The following is a 21,923-nucleotide window of genomic DNA, read 5'->3' on the forward strand; positions in this document are numbered from 1 at the left end:
TGTCACCTTAGCACTGGATTGCTAAAAAGCACACTAAAAGAAAGTCATGTGGGTCAGAACAATTGGACTGTGAAGTCAGTACATAAAATGTCTGTCTGCTTCTCACACCAGGAGCACATTACACTGAGACTCAGAAATCTAGCTGAGGTACTTACATTACCTGAGACTACCTTACCCTTGTGATGCCAATGACCATAATATCTGAACATAGTTCTTCACTGATTCCTAATATTTCTCTATGTTGATTTCAGGGAGAGGAAAACTTCAAACTAGAGAGAGACATGGGTGAGCAGACCCTAAGCATTTCATTTTATAGATTAGCATAAGATTTTATTTAATAACATAGTATCAGCCTTGTCAAATTATGTCCAAAATGATGCTTGTCTTTTTCTTTCTAATGCCACTGATTGGCCCAGTCAAGAAAAGCCATCTCATTCATTGTGTAGGTGGCTGCATAGCTGGGTTTGGCTGATTCTGTCCTATTGGCATTACAGTGTCCCTTGCAAACTGAGGCAGGGTCCCTCAGATTTTGAGTGACAGCACTATATAAAATGCTTGGACGTCTACAGCTGCGAGTTTGCTTCTGAAAACACACAGCAGATAATATTAAGGAACAAGAAGTATGGTTGCCTTACAAGGTCCTTTGTCAAAGGACTCTAGCCAGTGCTTTGAAGCTAACTTTCCCTGGTCTTCCAATGAACTGTGGGTCTGATGCTTCTCTACCTTATAGCAACATAAAGCAGAGGGGCCTCCCTTAAAGACCCTGTGGTTATTAGGGCTGTGCAAAGCTTCGGTCCCTGATTCAATTCGGCAGATATTTGGCCTGATTTGGTGACTGAATCGCTGAATCTGAATCGAATCAGAGGACCCTTTAATCTCTCCAAATTGAATCGGAACCCTCTAAATTGATTCGGAGAGATTTGGAAAGATTCGGCGATTCGGATATAGACACAGCTTTAAATGTTTTTTCTGCATACCTTGAGGTACAAGGCAACTTGTGAATGTTACAATGCTGGGGCACATGGAGCATCCCGCAGAAGCAAGGGGTGGCTCCCCAGTGCGCTCAGCAGCAGACCCAGAAGTGGACCAGAACCACTTCCGGTCCAGTTCTGGGTCTGCTGGGGAGCGCCTGGGCCCTCCCCACCCCCACGCCCTCCTGACTTAGTGACTGGTGCCTCCTGGGTCTGGGGGGGCACCCAGGGTCCCCCGCGGCTGATCACTGAGCCGGGGGATGTGGGGGAATGTGGGGGGAAGGGGAGGACCAGCGCGCTCCCCAGCAGATCCGGGTTCACTGCTGAGCACACAGGAGGACCCCTATGCTTCTGTGGGATGCTCCATCCCCCCTGAGCATTGCAGCATTCAAGAGGTATGTAGAAATATCATTTAAAGCTGTGCCTATGGCCGAATTGCTGATTCTCCAAATCAGCATTGAATCTTTAGATTTGGATTCAGCCAAACAGAATCGGGGACAGTGATCCGAATCAACGGATTGAATCACTGTCCCCAGTTCAGGCTGAATCTGAATCGAATAGGGCCCATTTCGCACACCCTAGTGGTGTCTGTGAGAGGACACCCTTGCCTACTGGTTCTAAATTGACAGTTCACATTAGAGGGCCCAATTCCTACTCTTATGGGACTTAATGGCACAATTCTCATGATGTAATGAGGCCAAGGTCAAATCAGGGGTATAAACTCCTACAGAAGCTGTGCTTAAACTTTTTGGGCTGCAGGCCACATTAGTAGTGTGGGATTAATTCATGGGCCAGATCCAGTGCAAGAAATAGGCCCATGGGCCCAAATCAATATGAGGTGGAGGTGGCAGTGGGAGCATGTGGAAGTAATTCAGCACATGGCCCCACCTCCACGTGCCAGATCAGGCCTCAGGTCCACATGCTAGATCGGTTCCACATAAATTTCCCAGTTGGCATTCAGTGTCAGTGCTAATTACCACTGCTCCTCCACTGTCATGGGGTACCCTACAGGCCCGATGCCACAGTTCAGGGGGTCACAGCTGTCCCATGGGCTGGAAGTTGAGCCACTGTATTACAGGGAGAGACTCCAAGTGGACTGATGTTTCTCACACCAGGTTCACTGGGTTGATGCCAGCAGAGTTTCTCCTGATTTACCTATACATGTGCTCTGGGTTAGGGGGAGGGTGTTTTAATTAGAGTGGTGCTCAGGAGCCGTTCTAATTAAAATGCCCATAGTGTCTCATGTATTCAGTGCCGCACATTTCAAAATGGTGGTGGCAGCGCTTTAACTAATGCTCATTCAACAAGCTTCAGTTAAAGTGCCCCCACTGCCATTTTGAGCGCAGGGATGCTGAATGCACGAGACGCTGCAGCACACTGGAGCGTTCTCATTAGTGTGCTCCAGCAGACTCAATTAATCATGTTGGAGCACGTGTAAAAGTGCCCCATGAGTTAATTTCAGCCCTGAGACTTTCTTTCTTGGGTTTGTATGGTGCTGAGCACAGTGATTGTGCTTAAATAAAAATCTATCCTATACAAGCAGAAAATGTTACTGATTAATCACACTTAAAAATGTGGCTGTCTCCTGCTTGTTTGTTCCTTCATGTCTGTCTCTGCTGTACTAAGTCTGTGTTGCACTGGGAATAATTGCTTGTAGTTTATCACCCAAGGCATGCAGTGAAGCACAGACACTACAATGATGGATATCATCTTGCCAGTCTATTTATATAAATATAAAAATCACAGATAAAGATCGGACTCTTTTAATGTAAACTGAGCACCAGGTTAGGCAACCAACAGGTAGTGATTAAGCAACCCAGTAGCATAACTAGGGGTGGGCACTAACTTAGAGGAGGCACAAGAATGGCACCACTGTTGGACCAGCCCTTGCCACTGCCCTTGCTACTCCTGTGGCCCAGAGAAAGAACCTGCTTGTTACACCTCTGAGGCAGCCTCAGAGACTGAATTCTTCTGTTAATGCACAGAACTGGGATTGGGCCTGCCAGGTCAAGCTGCCTTATGCTTCCTCCATCATCAGTTAATCCCATACCGATGTGGAGAGAACACCTGTAAAAGGTAATTCACTTTCAGACTCTTAAAATGCTTGGCCTCTCTGCTGAAAGTGGCAACAAGGATACTACTTGTGGAACGTGCATTTCCTAGTGAAACCAAGATAGAGTCTAGGTGGCTTATTTAACAACAACCACAGAAGAACTGTTTTTCATTGAATACATAACATTGCATTTGAACCCCTGACTGCAACCAAAGCTAGGAACATAGCTTGCATTTGTCCCTGGATAAACTGTGCTTGTGTCTATCCCAGGATTGGCATGTACACATATTGCCATTTTAATTAGGGTTTAGAGAGTGGCTCAATGTAGTGCTGTTTTTCTGTCTTTGATTCAGTGATGCAGCCCCAGGATACCTGTGCAGATGTATTTTGCAATATCCCTGGACAAACTGTTACCACCTCTTATCTGGGAAACTTTTTTAGGATTTATCCCGGGACAGCAGACATAGACATCTGTACATCTGCATTTTGTCCTGGGATAAAATTGTTTGTCCTGGGAAAAATGCAACAGTTGTTTGCAGTCCAAGACTCTTCACTCATATTTAAATGAAGTTTCACCCCATTTCAGAACTTATTCATTGTGTCTTTTTGGGGCTGTCTGTTCTGTTGTCTTGGAAGAGTGTGACATTCCCAGCACGCCACAAGTATCTCTAGCTTTCTGTGTTGCACTGATGTAAGTGCATTGTCTTCAGCACTGTTAAACTGCATTTACACCAGTATATGTGACAGTAACATTTGGCTAGTCATGTTCTTGACAAAAAAGACTATGTGGAAGAAATATTTTCAAAAAGATATAATCTAATTTCTTTTCTCACTGTGTTCAGCCACTTTCATTTACGTTTCTTTCCTCTATTGCATATATACACTGGCTTGTAAAATCGCTCAGGAATGGTCTCCTAGTGGCATTTATTTATGCATTTTTATGAAGAAGTATGAAGGTTGGGAAAATGAATGAAAGGAAGGATGGGTTTCCATCACAGCTCTCTCACCAACTCATTGAAAGAGATGCCAAAATACAGTTTGCCTTTCAAAAAGCAATAATAATATTTGTCCTCACTTTTCCTAAGAGTAGTGCAAAATCTGGCCCATTTTGATTCTACAAGAGCTTCTAGGAAACTATATTAAAAAAAGATGGCAGCCCAAATATTGAGACACTAAATCTCTCTTTGCCAATTACTGAACCAAATATTATTGACTGTAGGCAAATTCTTGTACACTTTTGCCTTGCTCTACAAATGGTCTTGCTGACTGTTCATTAGATAGTAGCAACTAAAGTTACTTTATTTTCCCACTGATTCTTAAATGGTCTTGAGCAGGATCTACTTGAAGAGCAAGTAAAAGGAGCTTAAAAGAGATAGGATTGCTCCTAGTAGAACCACCCCCGCCCCAAAGAATATAAGGCTTGATGCTAAAATACACATTTTCCCCCAGAAATCAGTTTTGCTTGATCAGGCCTATGGTTAAACTATCTGGCTAACTCAACATTACTACCCTGAGAGTAATTTTTCTGTCACATTTATGTCTCTCAGTATTACACAGATTTACTAGGCCAAATCTCAGTTTATACTATACAAGGGTCTTTCCTAATATTTCTTATTATAGGTTATTAAACGCTGGAGTAATACGTGATTTATGCTAAGCCGCACATTTTCATTTTAAGTCTTTCTGTACAACTAACGAGACAGTTCCCAGTTCAGGAAAGCACTTCATCCCATGCTTAACTTCTAATGCAGATTAAAGATTCCGGGTGAATTGGGAACAAACTAGTCTTTCCCTAGTTAGGGATAAGAACTGTGCAATTGTATTTATGACATTGAAATGGTCCTATTAGAAAGTTATGTTCTTGGCTTTAAGGCTGATCCTGTTTTTCCCCTATGGCATCAATTTACATTCTTTTCCTGTAGCAGCCCCACTTCTAGTTGATGTACAACCCAACATCTGTTCCAAGTCCAACCCTCTGACTCAGCAGGACTCACAACCCCCACTTTTGAAGCACGGTGGGCATGTCTACATATTGCCCTAGAGTGATGTAGCAATGTGCTACATTGCCATACAATGTGCTATGGCGACGTACCAATCGTGTGTCTGCACATGCTCACCAGCTATGTCGCCATAGTGGTGTGCGCCCTGGGTACAGCACACCACTACAGCGACATAGTGGCAAAATCTATTTGTGCGCTGCATGCATGGTGCAGTAACTGCCCAGATTATGCCATGCTTTAGTACAGTCACTATATGGCAACATGTAGACATGCCTGGTAATTCCTAGTTTGGGAACTGTTGTCCCAGAAGATAAATTTGATGTGTTTAACTGGTCTGTTCCTACAACCCCTATTCTGCATGGAATCAGCTGGATCTTTGCCTGAATAACAGCAGTAGGGTCAAACATTTTTTCCTAGAATTACAACAGTTCTCTGTCAAGAACAACTACAGGACAGGAAGACTGCACTTATCTTCCCAGTGTCTGGGGTGGACCTGGCCTAATTTTGTTCAAAGCCACTAATGGTGCTTGCATGATAAGATTTCCCATAAATGATTTGGCCATTACTTTTTTCCAGTGCTGAAAGTTAGTTAATCAGTGTGTCATTTCCAGCTTCTGTGTTTTTAATCTATTGAGAATATACATTGGCATTCTGGCATTTTGTTTTCCAAGCTTTTTTCTGTTTTTTTAAAAGGGAATTTCTTTCTGTTCCTTGCTGGTTTGGTTGTAGCTGTGTTGGTCTAAGGACATAGGCAGGCAAGGTTCTTTGGGGAGATGTGATATCTTTTATTAGACCAACTGAGTAGCTGGAAAAAAGTTCTTAGCAAGCTTTCGGGGGCAGTCATCCTTCTTCAGGCAAAGGGAGTCTCTGCTGGTCTGAGACTCCAAGTAATCAAAGAAGCTAAAAGTGTACCCGGATGTCAGTGAGAATGTAAATAGGTAGACATTAGAAAGGCAAAAGGTAAATCAGAAAGGTAAAGCAGAGAGGGGAGGGGGAAGAGAGCAGGGGGAAAAAGGCTAAAGGGAGACATTACAGTGACAAGTTGGAAAAGAGGCTGTCAGTGAAAAAGAAAATAGTTGGAGATCAGGAAAACAGGAATGAGAGAAGCTCAAAGTGTGCAAGGATATACTACTCAGTTGGTCTAATAAAAGATATCATATCTACTCAAAGAACCTTGCCTTCCTGTTCCTTGTTCTCATTCATATGTTATATTTGTCAAAGGGTTTTGAATGGCTGTGACCTTTCTTGAAATATGACATGTTTTAAATCAGAGACCCATCTATGCCAACTCCATTGTGCCCCATGGCATCACCTTCTCCATTTCCTCACCAAGGTATCACCACTTCATCAATATGTTTCTAAATTTGTGAAAAATGCTCAAGGTTGTTCTTCTAATACATGCCTGGAAATCAAGAAGAGGATGCCAACACATGGCATGAAGGCACCTCGCAAAAACTAAATGCAAGCAAGGCAGAAGTCACATTGACTGGAAGAGGGAAAGAATAACAATATCTGCTATACATTCTTTTGAACACTTCTTGTCATCTCTTTCTGAAGAGGACTGTGCCACCCACTGTAGGGCAGTTACATGGACAGAATGTCTGTCTTTTTTACTTGCAAGTTAAATTAATACAACTCACTGGACTGTCAGAATGAGTGCCTTGCCCTTAAAAATGTTTCAGATCATCCAAAACATATCAACCTGCCCCTAGCGTGGCATAGCTAGCTGACACTCCATGTTCCACTTCCCACACAGCAAGTTCATTTTAAGCTAGCAGTGATCATCCCTTTCCTGCCTCCACAAGAGTGCAACTGTGTTACCTAAGAAAGAGCCTCTGGAGCAACACTTCTGTCAAATGTCACATCCTGCCACTTCTCCAAGATTACACTTGTGAGGGGAGAGGGAGCATGGCTTTCTTGACAAGTTGGCCAAGATAACAGGGATCCCTTGTGGCAGAGGTGAGACTAATCAGATGCTTCATCACTTTCTGAGTGAGCTTTGAAGCTAATGTAAATAGAGGAGAGAAGCTCAAATGCACACATTTCAATAATCTGTGTGAAAAATGGAGGTGCCCCAATACCATAATGATAGGCTCCTGCAAAAAAAACAAGGTAGGTACACCTTCCAAGCTCACTTTCTGAACAAGTAGCTTGAATTTATGCATGTAGAAAACATCTTCCAGTAAAACTTTATTCTCTAGTACATCTTTAATGATGTAACAATGATTAGTTTAGAGTTGTCAGTGCAAGTTATGTAAGAAGCTCTGAGGCCTGAGTGATTGTAACCATGAATAACACTAGAAATTATTTTTATTACTGCCTTAACACAATTACTGAGGAATGAATAAATGAGATGTGCTTTACTACAGACAACTGTAACTTGTTAAAGGGCATTCACCTATGCTTTCCTTGGCCAAACCTTTTATTTTATTTGCAGTTGGCCTTTGCTCAGGCAAATTCCCCCTGAGCTTGAAGTCAGTGTGAATTTGCCTGGTCAACAAACAACTGGGAAACCAACTCAGAGTCTGGCTCTTGGGTTTCTTTGTTAAATCATATCCTGTATTTTCTTTCAGTGCTATGTATGTCCAGATTTTCTTAGTTTCTCCTCAGCACAGTTAAGTACACTTGCCATCTCAATTCTTTTCTCATTTACACCTAATTTTATATCTGCTCTGTGTGTGGGTGGGAACCACTAGACATGATGTGAAGTATTAGAGCAATAGGCCCATCACCTTGAAAAGACAACTGATTTGCACTAGTATATGGGGAGAATGAGTGGCTTTACTATCCTGTGTTCTGCTCCTCTGAGAGCTGTTTACATGGGCTTGCTTTGCAATGCTAAACCAGGGCAGCAGAGATGCCACCCTGAAAGTGAACTGTAAGAAGACTAATTGAATGCATCCCCCTACAAACCCATTTCATGATGATCCAGAACTTCAGATGTGTGGGTTCTTGTATTTCATGCAGCCCCCAAAAATTGATTTATGCTGACTGCTTGTCAAAGTGACAAATATCCACCTTAATTTCCTGTTGGGAGCAATAATCAGGACCACCAAGCAGAAGCAATCACAGAAACTACTGAAGCTGACACATTTTTAGCAACGACTCAGCTCTTTTTCTTCCTGTTATGAGCTCAGCCTCTTGAGGGTTATGCCAGTTGCAAAATGCATAATGAACTCTGAATAGGTGGCTTTTTGCTGGCAATTTAGATAATACTAACAAAAAGCAATCTTGATGGATAAATTAAATAGGACAGGCTTAATTACAGAGAGCCAGATCATCCCTTCTACTCATATGAAGGGAAATGAATGTGGGTGTATTTTTCTCAAGCCACATGGAAAGGGGGGATGAAGGATCACATTAAGATCCCACTTTTGTCCCTTTTGGGAGCATCAAAGGGCTAGGGGTAGGTACAAGAGAGATGCTTCCCCCACAGAATTTTCAAGCAGAAGAGAAAAATAGAGGACATAAAGTTGTCCGGTTTCTTATCAATACAGGACAGAAGACAGAGTAGCAGAAAACCGTAATATCCTCTATGATGACCACCCTAGCTGAAAACCTCCCAGACTAAACCCACTTTGTTCCCTTTCCTCCCCTCCCATTCTGAAAACAGCAACAGGCCGGGAGGATGTGCAGACCAAAGTTACAGAAGAGGCTCTGTTTTAAAATGTCTTCACCTGACCCCTCTTGAAATGAGAGGTCAGATTTTCACTGGATCATTCATTTTTAAAGCTGTCTGCAGCCGTGCACTTGTGTTTGGTCACAGTTAAAAACTGCTTTCTGTGGCCAGATTGGGTGAAAATTATCACTTCTGTCTGTGCCTATGCTCACAGGAATTTGATTTCTAGGTGTTACCTCTGTCCTGTCTATGATTACCTGAAGATACCAGGCTGTCACACACTTATTCCTACTTTGGCTGCTCAGCTGTGAAAACAAGCAAGCAGGACTCTGCAGTCCTCAGTCCAATTAAGTCTCTCTTAGAGTATCAGATAAAATTATAGGGTCTAACTGGGAAATGGAGTAGTAGGAGGAAGTTGCTTTGCTTGTCCCCATGTCAATTGTTTCCCCATACACATTTCCCTTCTGCTAGCAGGAATATGGCCTGGAAATCTGCACAAGAGGGATTTTTCACAGAGTTCTCCATGGCCCCCAGCAAATTTCTCTCCAGTCTGACTAATATCTATATGTATATCTATGTATATGTAAAAATTTTATATGTATGTATGTATGTATACACACACACACACATATATATTTAAATTACTACAGAATGGGTACATGTTTGTGCACACATGTGTTTCCTGCCCTGTCCTCCTGCTGGAGTGTATTACCAGGGCCTGGCTCACGGTTGTTGAAGATCCCCCTGCAGACCCTCAGGGTGTTCACTGGTGTGCCTACTTTAGGTCCCATTTCAAACTCAGATATGCAGGCTGGCCATAGTGCTTATCTTGGAACATCTCGTGCAACTTGAGAGTCCCTCCCCCCCCCAGATAATACCAAGATGCATCAATGCATGTCACAAGTGAGTTTGGAATCGCAATGTGTTTTACAATTCCTTAGCCACAAATTATGTTGCAAAAAGGGACATAGGGCCAAACTTGGCTCCTGCTTTCACTAGCATTAATGCTCGCTGCACCAAAGTCAGTGGCATTACTCTAGATGTACCATGTCATGGACACTAGGGGTATGCAAAACGGGCTGGATTTGATTTGGATTTGGCCTGAATCAGGGGACAGTGAGTCAATTTGTTGATTCAGATCACTGTCCTGATTTGATTCAGCTGAATCTGAATCTGAAGATTCGATGCTGGTCTGGAGAATCAGTGATTTGGACATAGACACGGCTTTAACATTTTTCTACATATCTCAAGGTACCAGGCATGACTCATGAATGCTGCAATGGTGGGGCAGATGGAGCGTCCCAAAGGAGCATGGAGAAGCCCCTTGGGTGCTCAGCGGTGGACCTGGAAGTGGTCAGGAAGTACTTCTGGTCCACTTCTGGGTCCACTGCTGAGTACATGGGGGCTCAGTGAGTGGCCACAGGGGGACCCCAGGTGCCCTCCCAGACCCAGGAGGCACCAGTCGCTGAGCCAGGGGTGGGGGGAGGGTCACCTGCACACTCCGTGGTGGACCCGGAAGTGGACTGGAAATGCTTCTGGTCCACTTCCGGGACTGCAGCTGAGTGTGCTCAGGACCCCTCCGTGCTCCTGTGGAACGCTCTATCCATCTCAGTGTTCCCAAGCTGCCTGGTATCTTGAGGTATGTAGAAAAAACATTTAAAGCTGTGTCTATTTTCCGAATCATCGAATCTCTCCAAATCGATTCGGAGAGTTCTGATTTGATTCGGAGAGATTAAAAGGTCTTCTGATTCAATTTGGATCCGGAGATTCGGCAGCCAAATTGGGCTGAATCGAATCAGTGACCAAAGCTCCACACAGCCCTAATGGACACATGTCAAAAACACCAGAGAGGTAAGCTTCGAGAAACCTGGGCTGTAAGAACCACAAAGATTGTGCTCTTATCTTGTGCTGAATATACAACAACTTAAGTGATAAACCATCTATTGACTGAAATCTCAGCAGGGCATCCTTTAACTCAGTGGGGAAGGGAAAGAGACCAACCTTTTTGGAAGATGTGCTCTGCTTTCTGCTTGCTGCCCTACCTGCCACTGTACTGCCTATCCCCTTTCCAATATGTCATGTGCCACGTACAGAAGCAGCCCATACCAACTTGTGGCACCCATGCCACAGGTTAACCACTCCTGCTTTAACTAATGGAAATCTTACTGAATCTCAAGCACTTACTTATACAGGAAAATTTACTTTTCATTATGGTAACTCTGCTTGCTTGCCACTCTTCCTTCTATAAATCACTGCCACTGAGCTTAATAGGTTTCATATGATGTTATAAGTATCTTTTAAGTAATATAATTGTTATTTGTGATCCCACTCATGCTTGAAAGCTTTTTTCACTGGAGGCAATATCTTCAATTTTCTCAGTCAGTCATTTATAATGAAAATTGATAAGACTTATAGTTCAAGGGAAACAAAATAACATTGGAGCCTTTGTCTATGGCAAATACCTGGTAGTAAAACGTAAGTGGTTGTTTTAAGTCTCAGAACTTTGTAATTTAGGGGGAAAACGTGGTAGTGGCGCAAAATTAGTCAGTTGTTTCGAATTCACAAAGTAGAAGTGTTGCTCAGATTTTTTAAAACTACAGCTGCAAAGCAATTTTATTTCTATTGTACTTTCATATATTTTTAAGTAACCTTTGTGGTTACTTAAGGTCCTGAAGTGACAGCCCTGGAAAGTGCTGGCTGGCAGAATAGTACAGCACAACAAAACCACAATGCTTTTTCTTTATATTACTGCGCTTAGGTGCCTCAGTCCTCAACTGGAAGGCCTTCTCATAGGACCATGAGTCCCTTTAGTATTTGGCCGTTTGGTTTGAAACTGCCAAAATGAGTGTTATGTGATATGAATGCTGCTTCCTTACCTGTCTCAGACTACATAGGTATTCTGTCTAGAGCAGTGTTTCTCACCCTTTTTTTTGTGCCAGGACTCATTTGTAAACATTGATGGCCAGTCCCAACCTAGTGCCCCTCACTTCTGACCTGCTGCCCTCTGCCCCCAGGTCCCAGCCCCCAGCGTGTGGGGCATGGAGGGCCCCAAGCAGCCCCTTCCAGGCTGGAACTCTGCCAGCTTGCAAGGGAAAACCACCGTTTCCCACGTTTTTCTCCTTTAAAGGAGAATCCATTTTTCAAGTGTGTTGATCCTTTGTTAAAGTTTGTTTGCAACCCTTTCACATATTCTTGTGAGCCACTTTTGGGGCATGACCCATGGGTTGAGAAACACTGATCTAGAGCGCTATGATATCTATCTATTGGTAACAACTTTCAGGAACAACCAGCCTGGCCTTAGTGGAACTGGTGACCTACAGGAGAAATGTGTTGCAGTCTCAGCAAGTACAGGAAAGAACAAGAGGACTCAGCACACTGTTGTACGAGATTCCTTATTTATACTTGTGTCGGGGTAGTGGGGAGGGATACAACAAAACACTCTGTAGTCTCAGTCTTGAGCCATCCCATAATGCTGTCATCTTTTTTATACCACCATTCTACTAACCCTTCCTGGTCCCCTCAGTCAAACTCATTCCAGTATGTACCCAGAGTTACCTTTTTTGTCCTTCCCTTTAATTCTCTGCAGCACAAATTATGATAGCATAGCTTATGTTGGTATGAACCGACCCAAGCTGAGATATTCTACTTGCAACACAAAGGGAGAAAGAGAGAGAAAGAAAGAGACTGACTATTGATCCACTTACATCATTTGGAATAGTAAGCTCATGGGAACTGGTTGGAGAAGTGGCATCCAATCCTATTTAGGGGACAGAGGGGAAAACATTATGCTAGATGTTTGGAAATTTGGGGAAGACACAACAAATGATATTTAAAGAAAGACAATATGAAAAAATACTGAGAAAATAAAGAAGCAAAGAAAAATATAGAACTGCTAGGGAAACAAAAAAGAAAGCAAGAAATGCAAAAATTAAAAGGGTTGGACTAATTTTAAATTATTCTTATTTTAATTAACCTTTAACCCACCAAAACAACAAATGTCACATGATTTCACAATGCTATGAAAAGTTTCTACAAAATGGAGGGTTTCACCTATAAATATTCTTTGAAGTTTGCTCTCCATATATGTTAATTCAGAAATGGATTAGATGGCTGAAATTTGACCTGTCTATCAGATTTTCTAAAATACAGAAAATAAATGTGGAATTCTAAGGTAAACAAAATTTAAAATATTTTAAAAAATGGATAAAATAAAGACAGGGAAATAAACTAGGAGAATTTGGAAATTATACATGGGGGTTAGTGGTTGAAGAAATGTTGGATAGATGGGAATTTTTAGGGGGAAAGTACAAAATAAGTTGCATACATTTGTTTTTAAATTGGGTGGACAAAAGGAAAATGCTTAGGAGGACTGCAATTAGTGCTTTAACACACAGTAAAGTTATGGAGACATACAAATCACAAACAGACTAAGGAAAAGATTAAGGAGCAGTATGTTAATGACAAGTAGAGAAGAAAGAGAATATAAAGCTAGGAAAGGTACGTTAATGCTTTCGTAAAGATTTTATCAGATACACCATGTAGAAGCAAATTATATTTTGAGCCTCATTTTTCTCTCTTCCCTTTTGAAATTTTATGTGGAAACATGTTGGTGAATATCTATTTGTTTCCGACAAAGAAATAATTTTTCTCATTTCCACTTAAATTTTACCACAAGTTTACATTTAGCTGTTTACATGTTGCGAATGCCTTTCATATTCCACAAATACATGGGGTGTAAAATAAGTTATATGAAAATGATTGAGTCATTTGATGTATGTGATAAAATGTTATTAATTACCATACAAAACATGCACCACTGTATATTTTAGTGTGTCCTGCAAAAACGTTTCGACTCCAAACACCATATTTATTGAAATAAAGTAAAATGATTTATTGAAGGACTCTCTAACTTCAGTTGCCTATTATAAACAAAATAATATTTAAGCAGGCATTAAAAATTATGTACTATGTTCTGGAGTCCTTAGATGAGCCAAATTTCCACTGCCTTTAGTGGGAGATTTTTTAAAATAGGAACAACATAGTTGTTTCCAATGGTAGTAAAAATAATGGAAGTAATTCAGAAGTTTGGATATACAGGAAAGGTCTATTTGGGTTTTTAATTGTGCTTTTAATATTTATATTAATCTGTCTTTATCCTATAAATACATATTCCCTTTCTGTATTTTTAGTTGTTTTTGGACCTTTTCCAAATACAGTACAAAAATAGAGGTTCCACAAAATTCACTACCAAATGCTTTGAACAATATTCACTGGTACATGCTATGTGGTGCATAATAACTTTGCAGAGGACTAAATAAAAGAAGGTTGGGCTCTTCAGCCAATGGCACAAATTAAGTGTTTTTATTAAAATAAATGGAACAAACAAAGCACAAGAGTTTAGTAACGACAGAAACAAACTGTAACGGAGCCACAGGGTAGCAGGGACAGAACACAGAATTAATGTGTGAACACAAAAGGATCATTGGTCATTGAACACATTTAGTATTAAAATGATGTAATGACCACGGGAAACAAAGCTGTTAAGAAGAAGGACATCCCCAGGGGGTCATGGGTACGTACCAGGGAAACCAGGGGTGGTCTGCCCAAGGGGAGTAAAGGGGGGATGCTGCATAGCCAACTGGTGAAGCTTGGTCAACTGCAGGGCAGGATGGGAAATTAGAACTAACCAATCAAATGGAATTATTTCAGAGTAGAGAAAACCATCTTACATGTCTTAAAACTGGATTAATTAAAATTAAAAAAAAGGTTTAATCATTCATTCTATTCTACCGCATAGAAAAAAAACTGGTTAAAAATGACATCTCTATTGTTATTACATGTAATGGCTATTGTTAATATTAACTACATTTTTTGTAGAATAACATATTAAGAAAACAACTCAAATACATAGCATGCATAAAAGACAAAAATAATTGTAATTTGTATCTGGGCCATTGTACTTTCTAGCAATTATTACAAGATATCCGATAAAGTTAACACGCAGTTATGCGTACACTGCTAAGGACAGGCATCTGCAGGCGTGTCTTCATATTAACTGTAGAAAGTAAATGCTGCCCAGAACAAATGAGAGAGAGAGAGAAAAGAAGGGAGTAATTTACATGCTCTGGACTCACGTCTGGATGAGGGATGGCATACTGCCCCTGAATTGTAAATGCCTGGAAATAACAAGCAAAATTGAAGATACAGATCAGTGAAACGAGACAATAAGCTCTCTTTTCTCGTCAGGCTGGGGAAAAAACTTGTGTTTTTCCACACTCAATTAAAAAAAAAAAATCACATCTCCTTAAATGCTAAGAGAAGCTTAATCTTCTTGTGTGACTTGACATTTGCAAAGTGTAGTAAGGGCTTGGTCATGTTCCTAAGGTGCAGCCCTCTGTTAGTGGTAAGGCCAGGCCACGCTGCACCAGTGAAGGCCCTGCAGGTCTTAGGTCCTAGGCAGATGCACCGTTTGCAACAGAATCAAGACAGACAGCGATAGGTTGCCCCACAAGTACAGGGGCCAGCGTACACTCCCCATCACCAAATTTAGCTCTGCTGATCTGTGCAGAACAGTGGTGGAACCAGGACCAGTTGCGGGACTTGTGTAAAATTGTCTGTGTCTACACTGCCATCCAGAGGTGTGACTACATCTGCACTAGCTGTAAACTACTTTGTTTAGGCACTGCTGTGGGCTCCAGCAGCCCAACCCTTCCCATGGCATGGGAGGGGAATAACAGCAAAGGGAAAAGGTGCATTATATTGTGCTTATCTTCTGTTGTCTGCTAATTGGATTAATTAGACTGCCTCCCCCCAATTTCTCTTGCCACCTTTATTGAATTCTATAGGCTGGTATAAAAAGAAATACACAAAGGTTATTATTTTCTAGTATATTCTGTGGAACTTTCCTAAAAGAGCTGGGCCATCAAAAATATTTTGATGAACTTGTCGTTAGGCAGGAAACCAGAAGGAAAATTATAATTTATAAATATTTGCACAGGCAGAATTATAAACAGGAACAGAGCTGTTTAGCTTCATTTGTAAAACGCTTATTTGACGAAAGGCATCTCAGAAAGTAATGAACGCCCTGGAAATTAAAGAACAATTCATTTAATGGAGCATAGAGATTAAAACCTTTAACAGTCCAACTGATTTACAGAAATTTCTACAGCAGTATTTGCCGCCTTGAGCAGAAATGGTGGCTCTATTTTTAAATTTATTTATAAAGTAGAGCCCCAGTCTTGCAATTATTTTTATACAAACTAGTATTCTATTGGTTCCAGTGGGGACAATTTATTATGTGCCTAGTTAGTTATGTACATTTGCAGGACTGGGTGTTAGCTCTGGAAGCACTTGTTTGTTAAAATGAGAAGTAAGGCCCCACCCTTGAGCACTAATGGCAATGAAATGAGAGCACATGCCTAAAGCTAAGTGTGTACTTGAATGCTTTGCCAAACGATTGCTTGCTGAGTTGGAGCTGTAAGCACGTACTTATCATTAGACATGCAAATGGTCCCACTGATGTCATGCTTAAATGAGGGGGAACCTATTTTTGCAGGCAGATAATTTGGAAAAGCACTGCTTTGACTTACTAGCTTAAGTCAGAGGTGTTTAGTCTGAATCTAGTTCTACTTCAAATGCAGTAGAAAGAGTATACTTCAGATGGTCTAACTCTCCAGGGAAGGGACCATAGCCTTTCTTGGGCTGGTATTTACCAAGTGCATTTTAGGAGCTACTGGAACATAAATAATAATTAAATAATTCACTAGTCACTTGGTCAAAGAGTCCCATTCATTTATGGGGGTATTATCCTGTTCCCAGTGAAGTCAGTGGTAATTTGGCTGTTGACTTCAGTCAGGGCAGGAATAATTGCCTGGGGCAAAAATTGGTCCAGATTTACAATCTGTGAAGTCAATGAGATTGTTGTGAGAGGTGGCCCAAGACTGAGTCCAGCTTCAAAGAGACCTTGCTAGAAGTGCCTGTTTTAGGTATATAGGGTAAAGACAAAATTTGTGTGTAGAAAAATGACATGAAGACTTCGTTTTATTTCCTTTCAACAGGGGTGGTGTAATTGGATTAGTATTAATTTTTTAAACAACTACCTTAGCTGAAGTTTAGTAAAGACTTGAGCTATGACACATGGCAGTGTGTATTCATCTTCCTTTTAGCTCTACTATATTATACAGGACTGAAAAAGAAACCCAAATGTATTAGAAATACTTAAAGCAGCAAAACCCGTGTAAAATCCCATCTTGTCAAAGCAGGAGTTTGATTTTTCTAGTGTTTTGATCTAGATTTGCAAAATCTATTGGGCATGAAAGAAACAACTGTTGACACTCATGGAAGGGGTAGATGGACTCATCACTGCCAGCACCATTATACTTTGTTTTCAGAGTTAATGTGTACTCAGGGGCTGTGTCTACATGAGAAGCTGATTATACAGTCATTACTGTGCAGTTATTTAGTATTTGTATTAAAAAGTACTAAATGACTGCAGAGTAACTGGAGTTACAGCACAGTTGTGCCAAAGAATGGTTGTTTCATGACGCTGATGGCACAGCTTGTGACTACTGCGCAGTAGCGTCGTGTTATGGTTTTTTCCATCTGACACTACTGTGCAGTAGTCATGGGCTACTGCACATTTAGCGTCTCATGTAGACGTGGCCAGGATTTCTTTAATACAGTATAAAAACCATTGTACATATTATATTTTGATACTAGAAGTGAAACGAAGCAAAGACTCTCCATTGTCACTACTAAACCAACCTCTATCATTTTCTAAGATACCAAAGAATTGTTCTAATCAGTGAGAGACTGTTTCGTTCACTTAAAATATCAGAATTAGATATTTTTTGTTTGAACTAACTCTTACAAAGAAAAATATAGAACACTTGGCTGCCTAGTATTTGCTTTATACAATTAAAGATTAATTCTGAGATTTCTTATATCACATAATGAGATGCAATTTCAAATACTTATTTTAAGTGCTCAGGGCATTCTAGCAATTGGTTTTAACATATTTAGTGAGTTGATTCATTATGTACTTTCGAAAGTAACACCATTTACAGTACTGCTAAGGCATAGCCCTGACATGCATACTTGTAAAAGGAGAACACCTCAGTATAAACTTAAAATTTGTTTGTAATAAATTACTCCGCAGTTGCACATTCAGCAGAGTTCAAATCACGGTATTTTTTTTCGATTTAAGGTCTGTTAGTCTAAGAAATGTAATTTTTTACTTTGAAGAAAGTCAGTTGAGGCAACTTGGACATCAGGAATGATCCTTATCATCATCATTGTTAATCATTATTGTCATCATCTCATTACCATTGGCATAAATAGTAATAGCAATAAATACAACAATAACAACAAAAATAATGCAATAAAATATTGTCCAACACAGGAGCCATACTAGGTCAGACCTATAGTCAGTCTAGCCCAGTGTTCTGTCTCTGACAGCGGCAGAAATGGTTGCTATAGAGGGAGAGCGTTGAATTGGATGTCCCTAGAATGATCTATCCCTTAATTAGTATCTGCCCTTGTATTCACCATTATTGGTTTAGAGATGTCAGAGGAAACATCTTCAAGCATTTTGTTCAATAGCCACTAATAGATCTATCATCCAGGAATTTATGCAGTCCCTATTTAAACTTGGCTCTACTATCTGCCTTCACCACTTCATGTGGCAATGAATTCCACAAGTTGACTACATATTGTACAAATAAGTGCTTTCTTTTGTTAGTTTTAAACCTGTCACCTACCAATTTCAGTGGCATCCACTAGTTTTAGTATCTTGGGATTTGGTGAACAACAGTTCCCTGCTCACTTGGTCCATGCTTTTCATGATATAGACATCTGTCATATCCCCCCCTCAGCCTTCTCTCTCCAAACTGCAGAGCCCTAGCCTTTTTAGTCTCTCTTGGTACAGCAACTACACCATGTCCCTGATCATTTTGGTTACCCTTCTCTGTACCTTTTCTAATTCTACTCTCTCCTTTTGAAATGTGGGGACCAGACCTGCAAACACTAAAACGATAAACAGAGAAATAATAAAAAAATAAAGAGAAACAGTATTTCTTTTATGTATATTTTTCTCAGGAACTCATGACTTGTCCCTACAAACTATTAAAATTATTAGAATTTCAAAATGCTAAGAGCATTTCTGGAGTAAAAACATCATAGCAAATTATAATTTGGTAAGTTTTGCTCAAAGCTGCTCAGTCCTTAACTTATATATATCTATTTATGGCAAGGAACAGATGTTGCATTTATCTTAGGATGAGCTGTATCTGTGTTTGTACCAGAACAGAAAAGTCTTGGGATTGGCATGTACACACAATGCCCTTCTGATTCAATTCTAGGACAACTGTACAGCTGTACTTTGTGATGTCTTGGAACATACTGTTAATACGTCTTATTCAGTGATCCTTTTTAAGGACAATTCATTTTAAGGACATCTGAATGGTTATACTTTGTCCAAGGATAAAATGGTTTCTCCTGGAAGAAATGCAACACGTATTTGTAGCCTATATGGCCACGAAACAATGAATTTTTAAAATTAAACATAAAGTTTTGTCTCACTGAATGTGTATCTGATTTTGGATACCCTGCCATTTATTAAACAGCTAAGGAAGAGAGGTTAATTTTAAACCTTGTTAAAATAGCAAATGCCATAATTTTGTTCCTTTCCACTGCTCTCTGTAGCAAACTAGAGCCTTATAATATCATATAAAGCCAGACCAGAAACCAAAATATTCCTGATGTAGTTATGTGACAAGTTCTTGGAACATCAAGTCTGATGATATATTTAGTGCAACACACAAAGGAAAAAACACCCCATAGGGCCAGGGATACAGCTGAAATGAACAGGATACAAGTTCCAGCAATTTATTCAATAATAGTAAATAAAGATTGTGCAAAAGATGCCCTTGACTTGTTTTCAGTTTAAGTTTATAACACAATGTTCTCCTTTTTCTGTAAACCACAGTGGATAAACAACATTAATACTATACCAGGAAAAGAAAGAGTAAAAGTTGAAAACTAACAGGCGCTGGCTGAGGTTGGGCCAAGACGGTGTGATTTCCAGCTGAAGCCAAAATGGTGTCTGCTCTTACCTGCCCACCTGCAAAAATGATAGGTGCAGAGGCAGGTTTGGGACGGTAGGGAATGGTGGCACCTTTGGGTGGGGACTGAAGACAAAAACATAAAGCAATCAAAAAGCAGAATTAAGCAACTCTCCAAAAATCATTCTTTCCCTTGCTCAGCTCACGCAAACAACTGCATGCATTTGCCAGTCACTGGCATGTTCTCTACAAAGATCCGGATCCTGCTCCCACTGAACTCAGCAGCAAAATTTCCTCTTGCTTTACAGGGCATGAGCTAGGATGCTCATGATATAGACAGAACATAAACACAAGACAGGTTATAGCAGTAAGTTGGGCAAGGTTCAAAGTGTCTGCGTTGAATTTAGCTTTCAAGCTATCCAAGCAATTTAGGTGCCAGTTATTAAACTTGTCAGTCTTTAAAGGAGAATCTATCCAACAGTCTCCCTTGGCACTAATTTGTGACTCAAGATAAATACACTTGTTTTGAAAATTCCCCTTATTAGCTGACATGCCGGAACTTCCTGTTATAAAACTGGTATAAAAAATGTCCCTCTGAGTGAGCTATTGCTGTCACTTGCATTGAAGGCAGGTGGGCCAAGCTGTGCAATCAGACACTTCTTCTCAACTCAGTAGGAATAGTGGAGGAAATCCGCTACTTTTGTGACTCATTCCTACTGATGGCAATGGGAACAAGAAAGGACCCTCAACATCCAATAAATAGGGGATTTTTCTTTTAATTTTTTTGACTCAAAGGGTAAAAACAGAGCTAATCCTAGGGGGGTGCAGGGCCCAGGGCAAATCACTGCATGGGGCATGGGGAGGGCCTCTGTGCTTCTGAGGTACGAAGCTGAGCTGACAGCTCCAGGTGGGCCCCATGGGAGGGGCTGTGGCCCCTCCACCTGACTCTACAGGGCCCTCCCAAAGTGTGGGACCTGGGGCGGTTGCCCTAATTCACTATACCCTACAGATGGCTATGGGTAAAAGCATGAGCTTGATAAAGCATAAGCATTTCTTTATAAGCTAAAGACTAGAAAATGGAAAAGACCCTAGGGTCAGAACTGTAAAATGGGCTTTCCAAATACTTCAAAAATTGTTGTGCCTTACTTCAAAACACGCCTATAAACAACAGTAAATAATAATAATTTCATGTCCTAACATTATATGATTGGCTAGGTGACTGTAATAAATTAGTAACCACTGCCCAATTCCTTAAAACAATGAAATACATTACATTAAGTACATTTAGCACAGGAAACACACATATATTTTGGATTCTTTATCATTTGAAGAAAAAAATATAGTTAAATTACTGTCTGCTTCAAGACCTTCATATTGGTAATATAGTCTCTCTGTTCTTTATTATCTCTGATCTTAATAATATTTTTCCTGTCTTCAGTCCATTTGAAAAGAAAATTCACTTTACAAGCAGAAAAATAATATTTAGCTCTGATTGTGAAATGTAGTTGTCTAGTTTGTTTCTGAAAATAACTAGGAATGCAATCAATGTTATTTAGACATCTGACTAGAAACTGCATCCACAAAGCAGATAATTAGATGACTAAGTATGTCACTTGCACCTCCTAATAACTAGAGGTATAAAATTGCTCCTGTGATTACTTGCATCTGTAAAGGTCTGAGAATAAAAGGATATGTGAATACATAAGTTTAAGCTTCTTTTGAAACTCTGTCCATTAAGATATGTTCTAAATTTGACCCTCAGACATAAGGATTTTTTTTGTCTGGTCTATTAGTTTCTCACAGACATACCCAAATCCCAGTGGCTAATAAACTGAGACTGTTTTATAATATTTTCTTTCTGTATTGTTATATTTTTATTAAACAAAATTCTTTCCCCATATATGCAATTACAAGAAGCAAGAAAAATGTCAGTTTGCAAGAAAGAGTTTGATCATTATAACTAGGGGTGCACCAATACATCGGTCCCATATTGGATTGGCACTGATATAAGGAAAATTGACAGTATCGGTAATCGGCTTTTATGGGCTGATGAAGTGGATAATGTCCCTGATAAATGTCCTGTGCATGCATGCAGCCACAGCACAGCATGCAGGCGGTGGCCAGGAGCGCAGCCCGGTAGAGCAGCTGGGTCTGACTGGTAAGTCTGTTGTGAGGGAAGGTGCATGGGTGGGAAGCATATCAAGGCTCCAGCAATGACAG

General features: G+C 40.5%; 2 protein-coding genes across 9 annotated transcripts in view; one reads left to right on the plus strand and one right to left on the minus strand.

Annotated features, from left to right (window-relative positions):
• ZNF830 (zinc finger protein 830) overlaps positions 1-21,923 on the plus strand; it is a 159,113-nt gene that overhangs the window by 66,326 nt on the left and 70,864 nt on the right. Inside the window, exon 10 of one of the 2 annotated variants that reach the window (XM_019509225.1) lies at positions 11,924-12,023. The exons of the other annotated variant lie outside the window; for it this stretch is intronic. Within the exon in view, the coding sequence (XP_019364770.1) occupies positions 11,924-12,023 (100 nt within the window). The remainder of the gene's footprint in view (positions 1-11,923; positions 12,024-21,923) is intronic. 2 annotated transcript variants of the gene reach the window in all.
• The window catches only part of LOC109291965 (poly(rC)-binding protein 3-like), a 316,506-nt gene that overhangs the window by 44,033 nt on the left and 250,550 nt on the right, over positions 1-21,923 (minus strand). For all 7 annotated transcript variants that reach the window (XM_019509221.1, XM_019509217.1, XM_019509216.1 and 4 more), the window contains 4 exons: positions 19,686-19,829; positions 14,778-14,819; positions 14,224-14,299; positions 12,348-12,400 (listed from right to left, as the gene is read on the minus strand). In XM_019509221.1, the coding sequence (XP_019364766.1) occupies positions 12,348-12,400; positions 14,224-14,299; positions 14,778-14,819; positions 19,686-19,829 (315 nt within the window). The remainder of the gene's footprint in view (positions 1-12,347; positions 12,401-14,223; positions 14,300-14,777; positions 14,820-19,685; positions 19,830-21,923) is intronic.

This window comes from Gavialis gangeticus, unplaced genomic scaffold (assembly GCF_001723915.1).
Source record: "Gavialis gangeticus isolate Ggan-Ray unplaced genomic scaffold, GavGan_comp1, whole genome shotgun sequence".
Lineage (NCBI taxonomy): Eukaryota > Metazoa > Chordata > Crocodylia > Gavialidae > Gavialis > Gavialis gangeticus.